The following is a 13,903-nucleotide window of genomic DNA, read 5'->3' on the forward strand; positions in this document are numbered from 1 at the left end:
GCAAGGCTATGGTCAGGCTCCCTCACAGCCCAGCGGCCACTCCCACCACCAGTCTTCCATAGAGACCACGCTGAGGTCACAGAGGAGCCCCAAAGAGCACACAGAAGCAAAAGCACATGGGTCCCACTGGGGGCAACAGGAATTTGAGAAGACAGGTGGGGAGAGCTCCCCATCCTGACCAAGTGTCATTGTGGGGCACACAACTGCAGCTAGTGACGGAGAGGGCGGGTATCACAGGACAGGGGAGGACAGTGAGCTACACCTGGAGGGTGGGACCCCCATCTGAGCCCAGGCCAGCCCAGGACGCTTCTGGCCTGGCCAGGGCAGCAGAGGAAGGACAGAGGGCCTTTGGGGGACACCTCTGGGCCAAGAAGGGCAAAGCCAGGTGCTAGAGGGGGCTGGGATGCCAAGGAGAGCATGAGTGTGTGTGGGGGAAACTGAGGCAACAGTGATCTGCTAGCATATTATGTGGGACTTACAGGGTAGGGGTCAAGGAGAGGGCACCTGGCTCCTATGGGGTGAGGGCACAGGAAGAAACTCTGGCGGTGGGCCAAGGAGTGTAAGGAACACTGGAGGACAAGACAGGGTAAGGACAGGGACTCCAGCCCAGGCCTGGCGGGCCAGTCAGAGTCCTGCCACAGGTGGAGAGGGTTTGAGTCCTTGCTGGAGGACTGAGTGTGCCACAGTCCAGGGCGCTAGCCCAATCCTATCTCCTGTATTTCCCAGGCCCTGACTGTTCTCAAGCCTCTATACCCAGAATTCCCCCTCAGGTCCAGCCTTTGGGAGGCCTCAGCAAATCACAGGCATTTCTCTGACTCACCTAAGGCCAAGCAATGTCACCAGGACTTGGGGGTACCACATGACCTCAGAGTATGCAGGGACGCCCCAGACAGCAGAGACATGTGCAGGCTGGCTCTGCTCCAAGTCTTTATTTGCCCTGGGACCACTCCTCATTCGGCCCATCTGTCCCAACACAGTGCTGGCAGAAGCCTCCCGTGCCCACGCAGTGGCGGTGCACACTGGGCTGGGGTGTGAAGGTAGCAGGCGTGGAGAGGGTGCGTGGCTGCGGCCTTTCCTCTCACGGAGCCCTGGCACTAGTATTCAATAGTCACCGTCTTGATGCGGAGATACTCATTCAGGGCGGCCTCACCTGCAAGACAGCACAGGCTGTGGGACAGGTGCGAGCTGTGTCTTGGGTTCTGGTGCACACGTGTGGTACCTGACGGGATCCTGGGCAGCGCCTGCCCAGCCCAGCCCCACTTGAGACCAGAGACCAAGGACAGGGATGGCACACTCCCTACCTAGGTGATCCTGCAGTGAGCGGTAGGCTAGGGCTCCAGTGCAGGCATGGGAATACAGGGCCAATCGGAGACAGTTATTCTAGAACCTTCCCCAGCTTCCCGTGGTCATGAGGGAGACCGGGTGGGACAGTGGGGCCTGGCTGCCTTGCAGACTTTCTCTTTTCGCTCTCCTGTCCTGGCTGACAGACAAGCTGGGGCTGGTGGGGAGCAGGCAGGACCCGAGGCCTGGCGCTTGGCGGGGATTTGTGGCTGCAGCCTCCGCCCCACAGCAGATGTGTGTGGTCCCTGGTGGCCTGACAGCCCCACACCAGCCTCGGCCCAAGTGCTGCTGCCTCCCTGTGTGTGTCCATGGTGAGCAAATGGATGATGCGTGGCTCCCATCACCTCTGTGGGGCACAGCGACCATCATGGAGAGGGAGCTGAGATCCTATCCTGGACACTGGAAGCCATGGATATTTCCAGTAGCAGAGCGCCTCATGGATTCCATGGTGGACACTAGGAAGGCTCCTGGGAGAGGTAGCAGCAAAGACAGTGGGAGGAGGAATACCTGGCTCTGTGTGTGTGCATGCACGTGTGGGTGCATGTATGCACACACATATGCGCCCCACCTCTTGGATGCAGGTAACTGCACAGAGCATGTGTAGTGTCAGGACCGTGCAGCGTTGTAGCCCTCCATAAGCCCCTGTGGGTGCCCATGGGATCTGAAGGACAGGGAAGGTGATTAACTGATTCTAACCTTGGTCTGCCCCTCCCTGCAGTCCCCGAGCTGGCCAGACCTCTGGGACAGCACGTTGCTTTCCTAGACCTTGCTGAGATTGCCCATCAGGCCTGCCCCCAACTGTTGGCCTCCAAGGCAGCAGATTGGGATGAGGTCTGAGAAGGGAGACATGGCAGAACAAGGAGAGCAAGCCAGGCACCCCACACCCTGCAGGCTGAGCACCTGCTGGGGGTCATCGGATCTAATGCCTGAGGCCAGGAGATCTGGCCCTGCCAGCCTCTCAGCCCTCCTCACCTCCCTATGCCTCCATCCCACTGGCCACCTCTGCCTTTCTGCAGCTCCAAGACCATGGCTGCTCCCTCTGCTTTGAACATGACCAAGTCCGCCTCCCTTGTACTCTCAGGGCAGTGCCACCCCTCAAAGGGGCCCCTCTGCCCCTGGAGAGTCTCCTCGCTCACATGCTTTCTCCCAGCACTCCTGCTGTTTGTAGGGTCTTTGTTCATTGATTTAAGAATCTCCACCCCCTCCTGGGAAGCACAGATCACCCAGCAGCCACCCTGCTCCATGCAGCAATCAGTCCTGGGAATAGACCCAGATTAGGCAGTTTAACAGATGTTCGTTGAATGAATAAAGGAAAGCAACCTGAAGGCTACCTAGGTCTTTGCCAAATCCAGACTGCTTGAATCCTCCAAAGGGAGCAGCCACATCGGTCTTGTTGTAGGTGTTGACAAACACAGTGCCTGCCTGGAGCCTGTCGCTGACATAGAGGGCCTTGTTGATGTCCCGGGTGAAAACTCCAGAGGCCAGGCCGAACTCCGTGGCGTTGGCCCGTGACAGCACAGTGTCCATGTCCCTGTGGGGAAAACCAAGACCTGCCTGAGGGAGGCCCGGAGGGGCCCTGGCCCTGGACACTGCGCCAGGAAAGAGCAGTCTACGCTCCATCCAGGGGGCCCAGCCGGCCCGTGCTTCCTGTCACAAGCACTGACCTAGAAAAGGAGAAAAATGTCCAGGAATCAAAGCCAGTGTGCAGGAGACAGGGCATGGGAGACCAAAGAGCGAAGGTGAGGAAGAACACATGGGCAGTGGGCACACTTGTAATCTAGCACTTGAGAAGTGGGAGGATCTTTGAGCTCAGAAGGTTGGGGCCAAGCTAGGCAACAGAGAACCCCATCTCAAGAAAAAATGAGCTGTGGAAGATGAGAAGAGGCAGATTCACAGTGAACCAGGACCCTCAAGAACATCGGAAGCCCTTGGTGTTTGGACAGGGAAAGGAGGCCGGCAGGGCAGGAAGATCGCATGACACTTGGGCATGCCTCCATCAGACCCAGGTCTGGCCTATTACAAAATCTGCTTGGTATATGGCAGGAAAGTCTCTGTGCTAATAAAATCAGCACATGCTGAGAAGGTCACTGGCTTTGGACAGTTGGTATTTTGGGGTCAGAGGCTGAAGTACTGCTTTACAATTTGCATAAAGGTACTGCACAGCCCAGAGGAGAGCGGGAAAAGGGAGAGCCAGGACAAGTCAGCTCGGAAGATGAATGCACTCAAAGAGCCGTTCCCGCTCTGCAGTGAGTAGAACCTAGCTCTCCCCTTTCACCTGCCAGCCTTGGGGGTTGCTGGATGGAGACTACGGCAGGCAGGATGTGTTGGGAGTCCTGAGGAGCCCTGCACCCTCCAGCGGGGTGCCAGTGTAGGGCCCCATGCTTCCCTGTGGAGCCTGGAAGAAGGCCATGAGCCCAGGTAGCACTGGAGGCCCCTGGAGCCACCCTGGAGGCCCCAGCAGAAGCCAAGCTGGGGTCATCACGCAGCCCAGCACACGGGGGATCCTGAGAGAGAGCCGGCACGGTGGCCACCAGGCTATGTGGCTTAACGTGTGACACCGTACCCTCAGAACAGAACCTGGCACGCTATACAAGGCAGTAGGAGACACAGCCTGGGGAGGGGCAGGGCAGGAGGAAGCTGCCTTTCACACAGTGGCCCTGGAAGCCTTCCTGGCCACGGCTCCTCCCAGAGGTCAGATCCCTGATGGCTAGGACAGAAGTGCCCTGCAGGACCCCCAAGGGGGTGTCAGGCTTCCTCCTGAGTCCCTGGTCCACGGACCACCTTCTTCTGAGGCTCACGCAAAGGGCCCCGCCACACAGGGAAGAGCAGGCCCGGGGCCTGGCCAGATGCCTACCCGTCAGCGAACCGAGAGATGATCATGATGGGCCCGAAGGACTCCTCCTTGGCAATGAACATGTGGTCCCCCACATCCGTGAACACAGTTGGCTCAAAGAAGAAGCCTGCAGGTGAGACAGAGGCCTGTGGGACCCAGGAGATGCGGCCCCTCTAGATCCCTCCTCCCCTCCAGGCCTGGTAGCACTGGCGGGCACTGTGTGGACAGCTCTCTTCCTTGGGAGGGTTCCAGGATCCTCACAGCCATTTCCACAAAGTGCTGCGCAGGGACCAAGGCCACAGTCCACAGAGCTGGTAGTGATGGAGCTGAGACGAGAGAGCATCTCTGCATCCAGAGATCCACACAGACCTGGATCTAGGGACACCGATCTGAGAACAGGTGGGCTCCCTGGTGTGCAGCCCCTGGGCCTGTCCCCACTGCAGCCGTGGGCAAGAAACTGCCAACATCCAGTGCAGCACAGGCAGACACAGAGCTGGGGAACGCAGCCCTCCTGGCCTCCTCTACTTGTCAGTCCACACCTGACCTGGCAGGTGTCCAGATAGCAAGGCCCACCGTACAAGGTTCCAGATGGAGTCTGGCCTTCAGTTACCTCCAGCTGGAACTGGCTGCCTCTGTTTACCCAAGTAGGCTGGTGTACTCTGACTGACCTGGGCGAGGGACTTGTTTCCCTCCGCAGACCAGCGTGGCCCCTTCCTCCACGCCACGCTGGCAGTATTCCACCAGCTTCCTCAGGTGGGCCTGGTGGTTCTGTGGCCCGTGGTTGGTGTCCCTGTCCAGGGGATTGCCGATCTTCATCTTTCCAACCTCCTCCACCTGCACAAGGTCCTCCGGTCACCTCTGCTTTGCACACCGCTGTTCCCAACAAAGGTCAACCTTGCCCCCCATCTTGTGATTGCAGTTTTTGTGCTCACCAATGGTCCTGGAGAAAGTCTACCCAATTCTGGTTCCAACCTTCCCTCCCCACAGGAGGCCTCAAGCATCCTGAATGGGCAGGGCACACAGCCTCCAGTGGTGGGCAGGGAAGGGAGTGGAGGTGTGGCAGGAGGAAGGTAAGGGGGAGGGAGAGGAAGGTGTGTGACCAGCAGGGGCACTGGCACAGCACGGTGGCCCACGCTGACCCTGCATCTGCTCTCATGGAACTGACTCTCGGTGACTCCCGAATGTGGGATGGCTGGGGAGGTTCAGTCAGGTGCCGTGACAGGCTAGATGATGGTGGACACACGTGGAGGGGCCATCCCTGCCTGCGGGCTGCGGACGGGGGCAGAACTCACCACCCTCCGCACAAACTCGTCATGGATGGAGTCCTCCACGAAGAGCCGCCCGGCCGCAATGCAGTTCTCCCCTTTGTTGAAGAACACGGAGCTCATCCCCTTCAGAGAGTGGGCAAGGGTGCGGGTTACCAGTCCGGCTAGGTCCTGCCCTGGCTCTCTGCCAGGGCCACTGCCCCTCCTGGTGGGAGGCGGGGTAGTGAGGCCACCTGCTGTGGCCCCAGCGTCCCCCACAATCCTCCAAAGCAGGATACCGAGGCACACGAGAGGGAGGAGGAATGGCGTCCGCGTCCCCGCCGCCACAGGACAGGCTGTGCACCACCAGCGCAGAGTGGAGACTGAGGAGCCAGCGTGGCTCTGCTGGGCCCTGAGGCACCCAGGCAGTGTGAGCACAGAGCAGGGGCTGGGTCAGGACACAGACGGCCACAGCTGGTGGCAACTCCATGCCGGCAATCAGAACAGGGCCCCGTAGAAACCTGGGAGCCCTCTGTGGGCATGAGGCAGGAGGGCCGAGTCCGGCCCGGCTCCCCTGGAAACCAGCCTCTCCCGGGATGTCACAGCCTAGAGCCCGGCAATGGCCTTGCCACTGACCAGGGCTGAGGTCCCGGGACGGATGTCTACAAGGAGACTGTGAACCGAGTCCTGTGTCGGTCACAGTGGCCCCGTGTCAGGAGGCTGGGATATCACTTCCTCCTCCAGGGCTTAGTGGGGCTCGGGTAGGAGTTTGGGGACTATTCGGGGACCTGGTGGGCAGTTGCCCTACTTGTCTGCTCCCCAGGAGTGGAGCGGGAGCCAGGCATCAGCGGTGACAGTCATGGGAAGAACTGTCCCCCACTGTGGTGGCATGGGCCACTCACAGCACTGCTCCAAGTCCTCCAGAGGGCGCCGGCAGCCCCCAGGAGGGAAGCATTCCTTAGGTCCTGGCGCGCAGGCCCTGCCAGGTGGGTGGGCACTATGCAGGGCCTCCAGCAGAGCTGGAGGTGCTGGCAGCTGCCAGCAGGCTCCAGAGCTGGCTTGCTTCCTGAAGGAAAACACTGTGCACTGCTTCAGGACAGATGGGGCCTGGCTCGCGTTCCCAACTCAGGCAGCTGATTCAGCGGTCCTGACAGCTACGAGACTTCTTCAGAACACGTTTTAGAAGACCTGTGCCATCTCTCATTGTGCTGCTTTGGTAACCCTTAGACTCCTGTCCCCCGCGCCTCCCCGCACCCACCCTACCCCTTGCTCAGCCCTTACCATCTGCACAGCCTTGCCTAGGTCACAATCCGCAAAGATGATGAGGGGTGACTTCCCGCCCAGCTCCAGGGAGACCTTCTTCACATTGCTCAGGGCGCAGCTGAAAGCACCAGAGTTAGGGCCAAGGTTGGAGAGCCCCACGCACAGCGGACTCCCTCCTGGGGGCTCAGGGGCAGGTCCGAAGCACACTGTTCTCCAAAGGGCAAGAGCTGGCCTGTGCCCCTCCGTGCACCCACAATGGCTACCTTCTATTCAGAAACCACACCCTCCACGGCTCCCCGCAGGCCCCTGTGGCGCGTTCCCTGCTCACAGCTGCCTGCCAGCCCATAAAAAGCCACCGGCTCTGTACTCCTGTCTGCTGCTCTTAGCTCCACTGCCAAGACATAGTCTTACCATAGGACATCCACAGTGCATAACGCTATGCATGGGGTGTACCTGGTGCTCAATGTCAAACAAGCACATACAAAACCACCCCCGACAGCTGGCGTGGCTGCGGTGGGCAGACACTTCAGCGTCTCTGTGTTGTAGTGACAGTACAATCAGAGGAGCTGGGGATCACAGATCACTGTACTCACGGGCAAGACACGAGGTACAGTGAAACTGTTCTCAAATTTGCTCAGTTAACAGCCACAGTGGGAGGAGTGCCACAAGCCAGAGTACCTGGCTGAGCTCTGCTTGTACCATCACCCAGAACCAAGACACCAAACCCCAGCCTGAGATCCAGCCTCTGCAAAGGTAAGGTGGGGAGGGGGAAGGGCAGGCAGGACTGGCCAGTGCTCCAGCAGCCTGTGGGGAGCCCCTTTACCTGCCCACACAGGTGGGGGACACAGGCCAGAGCCTGACCTCATCGAGCTGGGGAGGGAGGGAGGCCAGGCTGGGCCTATGTCCTGCCATGGGTTAGTGACAGGCCAGGAACAGACCAAAGTCCATTTGAGGCTGAGGACTAAGGCTAAGACATAAGTGAAGGCTCTCTAGGGTCATGTTCAGAGAAAAAGCCTCAAATACTGGCCAGGTAAATGAGGGAGATGTTTGTAGTAGCTGCATGAAAAAGAAAACCGCAAAGAACCAGGTGAGTGGAACCCTAGACTGTGGTCCCTCGGTCTATCTGGGGATGGCTTCCCGCGCTCCTGTGGATACAGCCCGCTTCTTACTTGCACACAGCAGGGTGTGCTCCTGCACCTCACACCACCCCCAGGGTGCCTGCCCCAATACAGTGCAAGCACAAATAGTTGCTGCACTCTATTGAAGGAAGAATCACGGGGGGGGAAAAGAGCCTGTTCACGTTCAGGACAGTTTGTTTTCATATGGGAGATTGCACTAGAGCCTGAACACTCTAGGCAAGCACTTTACCACTGGGGCTGCACACTGAGCCCAACAAACTTCTCCCAAATATTTCATATGCAATTGCTTAAATCTGCAGATACAGAACCCACAGAGATGAGGGAGGGCAAGTGTAATAAGACTTTAACTTTTTATGTATCTAATCAAAAATATCATTTAAAATTGTAATCAAGATGCAAATGATAGCTGAGTACTCTTTTTTTTCCCCCCAGGGCTGAGGACCGAACCCAGGGCCTTGCGCGCGCCGGGCGGGCGCCCTTCCGCTGGGCTAAACCCCCAGCCCCAGCTGAGTACTGTTGTGTGGAGGGTTGTTTGTTTTGAGATGGTCTCACTATGTAGCCCAGGCTGGCCTCGAACTCAGGGGAACTCAGGGTCCTCCTGCCTCAGCTTCCAAGGTGCTAGAGTAACAAGTGTGCACCACTGTGACAGGCTCACAGGTACTGAGTTTTTGACAGAGCACATTGTAATTTGTATCAGCTCCATTTTTAAGCAGTGGGGTGGAGGGGCTGGGAAGCCATGCCAGGCAACATGGTGCCCCCAAGCTTCCCAATCCTGCACAGGCAAGCGAAGTCAGTGGGCACCACTGCCCACTGACACTGGAGGTGCCCACTGAGGCCCAAGAACAGGACTGAGCTGACAGGCCAGCACCGCCTACCTGCCAACACCACAGCTAGGAGTCCTCACCCCAGCCACCTACCTTTTCATGATGTGCTTTCCCACCTCGGTGGAGCCCGTGAACCCAATTTTCCTCACATCGGGGTGATCTGAGAGTCTCTGGCCAACGAGCGAGCCTGGGGGGTGTTAGCAGGGAGATCAGGGCAGCCCTGTGGTGTTGGGGAAGGCACAGCCTAGCCGCTCCCACCCCCCCAAGGCCAGAACTGTGCCACGCTCCCTGCAGGGTTACTGCCCCTAGGACCTGGACACACCAGCCTTGCCTCCTGTTACAGGCTGAACTGTGTCCCCTAACACTTAAACTTAAATATTGGTCCTGACCCCCCAGAACCTGACTGAATTTGGAGGCAGTGTCCTTAAAGGAATAATTAGATTAAATTAAGTGGGCCCTACCCAAGTGAGTAGTGTCCACATGCGAGAGGAGACACCCTCTGCCTGCTTAAAGGCTCTTCCCTGACTTGGCCTCTGACTCCTGCTCTCCTTGTCAGCCTCTTGTTTCTTCCTTGGCTCTTTTTCCACGGCCTTCCTTGCTCAACCTTAAAGTACCCAGTGCCCCTGGCTGCCCGGAGCCGCCTCAGCTGATCTCAGCCAGTCTGCAGGTAGGTCATGGCCCAACCTGTGTCTCCAGCCAAGCTCCTCTGCAGCCCAGATCCATGTATCATCCTGCCTACTTGACATGTGTGCCTGGAGGTCAAATTCAATATACTTGAAACAGTCTCAACCTCCCCCAGCCCTGCTCCCTGGCTAAGCTTCCATTGCCGGGAACCCTCCTTGCAGCCCGTCTGCTCAAGCGGAGAAGTCATCCTGATGATCCTGCCCTCCTCCCCTGCCTGGTGGCCTCCACTGCATCCCTGACTGCAGGCTGGCAAAGCCAGCGCGCAGGAGCACCTGTGAAGATATCCACTTGGTGGGTTCAGACACTCTGGGAGACAACCTGGCCATTTCTTATAAAAGTAAATATTCCTATATACAACATAGCACCTGACATCCATACAGAAACCAGGAAGTTGCTTACAATAGCTGTATTCATTAAAAAAAAATCAGACATCCTTCACTGGGTGAAGGGGTACAAAATATTCAGCACTAAGAAGAGTTGAGCTAGGTGGGCACAAAAACCATGGAGAAAGCATAAATGCACACTGATAAATGCAAGAAGCAAGTTTGAAAGGCACCATGCAGCCTGACATCTGGAGGCAGCAAAGCAACTGTGTGGAAGGCTAACTTAGAAGCACAAGGGTGGGGGTGGGGGGGTGCTGCCCTAGAGCGGTAAGACTAGACAGTGTAAGCTGCAGTGGAGGAGGGAGGAGGGCAGTGAGAGGAGACTGTATGGACTATAACGGAGGATGCATGTTGCTACGTGTCTGTCCAAGCTGCAGCATGTGTAACACCAGTCAGGGATGACCCTAGTACCAGCTGGGGCGCTGCCTGTTCAGGTGGTGCGGGTGAGTACACACGTAACAACTGCACCACGCTGGTGTAGAATGGGAGGTCCTGGGGACTCAACTTTCTGCTCAAGTTTTCTATTGATCTAAACTGCTTTAAATAATAAAGTATATTCAATAACCATAGCATTGTTTAAAGCTGTCTAAGAAATACATATTAAAGGTATCATATTAAGAGATGAGAAATCTCTCATTTTAGGAAGATTTTTTTTTTTTTGCATGTGCCAGTACTGGGGATTAAACTCTGAGCCTCATGTTCTTGCATGGCTTTTTCACTCAAGGATGGTACCCTACCACTTGAGCCACACCACCACTTCCAAGAAAGAACGATTAAAAAAAATAGTATACTATGGGTTGGTATATTCCCACCCAAATTCATGCATTCATGCTAACCCCAAGTAACCAGATGTGGCCTTATCTGGGAAAAGAATGAACTTGGATACAATTAGCTGAGATGAGGCCTGTGGAGTAGGCCCTAGTCCAATGTGATTGGGGGCCTTATATGAGGGAGAATTTAGATCCAAAAGAGGACCAGAGACACAGACATGCGAGGCACAGAGGAAACCACACGTAGCCCTCGCGTCTACAGGCAGGAAGCATTCCTTCCTAGAACCACCAAAGGGAACATGGTCCTGCCACTGCCTTATGTTTGGACTTCTTATCTCCAGACTGAAGCAACACATTTCTGTGGTTTATGACACTAGTTCTGGCTCTTTGGTTTGTTGTTTGTTGGTTGGTTTGGTTTGGTTTTGGGGGTATGGAGGGGTGGAACGCAGCAGCCCACTTGCTAGGCTGGTGGGATCCCTCCTAGCCGTGCTGCCATGTTTTCATTGGCTGTTTTAGGACAAGTTCTGCTTCCTGCCCGTGTGCTTGCCTAAGGCCCAATCTGTCTACTTTTAGGCTTTCTGTTGTCACTGGATTCGTAGATTGCCACCAAGTCCATCTTCCCTCAAGACAAACAGAGTCTCATGATTTTTTTCTGTCTAGGCTGCCTGGAACCACCATCCTCCAATCTCAGTTTTCCACATAGCTTGGGGACACACTGTGTCTAGCTATGGGCTCAGACGTGGTCTTGTGAACTTTTCTGCCCAGGCTGGCCTTGAATCCTCCCATTCTCAGCCTTCCACATGGACAGGGCTGTAGGCATGACCCATCAGCACCAGGCTACTTCTGATAATTTAGCAAATGAATACATAAACAACACAAGGTGCTGCTTTGAAAAAAACTCTTGGGAAATTCAAAAACGTACTTGGCATGTACCAAGTCAAAGAGATGCTCAAAACTACAATCATATCTTAGAAAAAATAAAAACATACATGACATATTCCAGGGTAGAACCAGGTGTACCTCTGGGAGGCTAGCCCGAGGAGGCCTGTGAACAGCTTCCCAGGGAAGTACCCACACTCATTACAATGATTTAAAAACTGGCAAGTCTAGAAAATTCCCTCCAGGCATACAGCCAGTGAAGAAACAGGTACTCAAAAGAATCTAGTAAATTTCAGTCAGAGCCCCGAGGGCTTGTCCTCAGGCACGGCCCACTCTCCCGTTCCCCACGTGAGGGATTCTCCGCTTCAAACCAGAGAAAGGCAGCACAGAAACTCCAACCCACAGGCCAGAGGAAGGCAGCAGAATGACATCACAGGCTCGTGTAAGTCTTTGATAGATATTTGCTCTTTTTCCCCCCTAAATTGTTCAATGGATCTACATAGCAAAGTAACATCTGTAGCTATGTACAATGTTTTAAAACACAGATGTTATATACATATGAAACGTGGTAATAGCACAGAAAGGAGGAGAGAATGAATCTGTGCTTTCTTTACTGAAAGCACAGAAAACAAAGGGAAGAGAGATATATACAACCTGAATTCTTAATGTCCATATATGATCAAGGAAGTGGGCAGTGAGCTGAAGGGAAGAGCAGCTAGGATGGGGGGAATGACAGAAAGGGTGACCACAACTAAGAAACACTGGCCACTTAGATGGACGCGGTAAATTGTAACTCCCTTGTATGACCTTCGGAAATTCAGCACAAAATGAGCTGACTAAACTTCAGGTTAGTCACAAATAAAAATTTACTATGTCGACAGATTTAAAATCTACCAAAGATGGCTTTGCCTATAAACTAGACACCAACTACAGAAGAAACTTAATGGCAGTAAATACTCTACCACCTTCCCGATGCCTTACGCCTAGAATCTCCAGATAAACTCTCTTACTTTCAATGGCATGAATGGATTCCAGAATATTTGGAAGGTATTTGAAAGCTGAGATATATCCAGGTGCAAATTTCTCCCTACCCCAGGCTGCTGCTCTTACCCAGAAGGCCCTGCTCTGGCCAAGTGTGTCTCCCACTGCCCAAAGTCCCAGACCTGCCCTACCCCACAACCCTTACCAGATCCAGGAAGGATGTTGATCACTCCCTTAGGAATCCCAGCCTTCAATGTCAGCTCTGCAAACTTCAAGGCTGTGAGTGGGGTCACCTGACAGGGAGGAGAAGCGAGCAAGAAGAGGTTAGACACAGGATGCTGCCTTCCCCGTGCCTTCCTTTCCCAGCAACTCACACAGCAGGGGGCCGGCACCAGAAGACCCCAGGGAGGCTGTATGCCTGGCCCACCATGGGTTGGGGGCACTGTCAACCCAGCCAGCTTCTTCACAGTCCCCGGTGGGAACAAGGGCCTGAGAACCTCTGACTCTACCTTCTGCCATGGGTGCAGCACCCCCTTGGCCAGGCCTGGCCACCTTCCTGCACTCTTTTCTTTTTGGTTTGCTTATGCTGAGCTCCAAGGAGCAGAGCCAAGGCTAGCTAGCAGGCCCACGTGCAGAGCTTGGCTCCCATGCCAGGCAGCGCCTCTCCGAGCTCCTCAGTAGCATCTCCCTCGCTCTGGAAGCTGCCAGCATTACGCTGACGTAGGCTGCCTGGAGGGGGTGCAGCCTGAGTGGCCGCTGCCCATGGGAATGCCAGATGACTCAGTTCCCTAAACTCTGATTACTGCTCTGCTTCTGGACATCAGAAGCGAGGCCATTCTCCCAGCCCTTCGGGGTCTCAGGCAACCTTCCCGTTCTAGCGTCTGTAAATGTCTGGCTTAGGCATCTTTCCCAGTCAAGGTTAGGTTATTCCCACCCCACAAGGCCACTGCTGGCTGAGTGTGGGGGGAGCTGTGAGGCTGAGGGAGGGAGGACCCCTCCAGAGGCCGCAGCCCCATGCTGCAGGGCGGGTTATTGCAAAGCCCAAACTAGCCAATGTGGATAGATTACTGGACAATGGGTTCTAGGTGTTAGAAATGCCAGGGACTGTTTGACTCAGGGTGAATACTACAAATGTCCGCTATCATCATTGCTTTTTGTGATCTAGTTAATTCCTTGGGGGTCAAAAGAAACTGAAGCGTGGGTGGCCTCCAGATCTGTCCAGTGCTCTGGGGGCAGGCAGCCAAGGGGCAGTGACCATCCCTGTACACATGAAGACACAGCCTGGGTGTCACCACCCCTGCAAGCACGCTCCTGGTTCCTGGAACCCCACCTCTCCTGCTCTCTGTGAAGCAGAGCCCCTAAATGTCGCCATCACCCCCTTCCCTCCCGGACTTATAGTCTCTGAAGCCAAACAAGGGACAAGGTTGTTTTATTAACAGACCACTGCTGGAGTGTGGCACCAGTCAAGAGACATGGAGCAAGTTTCTGCTGTTCTGCACCTCACCCCACACCCCCTTCCCCCACCACACACCCAGCAGGCCCCAAGGGACAAGGTGGACCAC

At 55.5% G+C, this 13,903-nt stretch overlaps 1 protein-coding gene across 4 annotated transcripts in view; it reads right to left on the reverse strand.

Moving 5' to 3' along the window:
- Window positions 1-916: 916 nt before the first annotated feature.
- Window positions 917-13,903, reverse strand: part of LOC138824852 (cytosolic 10-formyltetrahydrofolate dehydrogenase) — a 44,795-nt gene continuing 31,808 nt past the window's right edge. For all 4 annotated transcript variants that reach the window (XM_070019239.1, XM_070019240.1, XM_070019238.1 and 1 more), the window contains exons 16-23: window positions 12,547-12,634; window positions 8,738-8,831; window positions 6,700-6,799; window positions 5,467-5,565; window positions 4,843-5,008; window positions 4,196-4,301; window positions 2,673-2,872; window positions 917-1,150 (exon numbers count right to left, since the gene is read on the reverse strand). In XM_070019239.1, the coding sequence (XP_069875340.1) occupies window positions 1,095-1,150; window positions 2,673-2,872; window positions 4,196-4,301; window positions 4,843-5,008; window positions 5,467-5,565; window positions 6,700-6,799; window positions 8,738-8,831; window positions 12,547-12,634 (909 nt within the window). In that variant the 3' untranslated portion in view covers window positions 917-1,094. The remainder of the gene's footprint in view (window positions 1,151-2,672; window positions 2,873-4,195; window positions 4,302-4,842; window positions 5,009-5,466; window positions 5,566-6,699; window positions 6,800-8,737; window positions 8,832-12,546; window positions 12,635-13,903) is intronic.

The sequence above is a fragment of the Dipodomys merriami genome, unplaced genomic scaffold, assembly GCF_024711535.1.
Source record: "Dipodomys merriami isolate MVZ:Mamm:240054 unplaced genomic scaffold, mDipMer1.0.p SCAF_13, whole genome shotgun sequence".
Lineage (NCBI taxonomy): Eukaryota > Metazoa > Chordata > Mammalia > Rodentia > Heteromyidae > Dipodomys > Dipodomys merriami.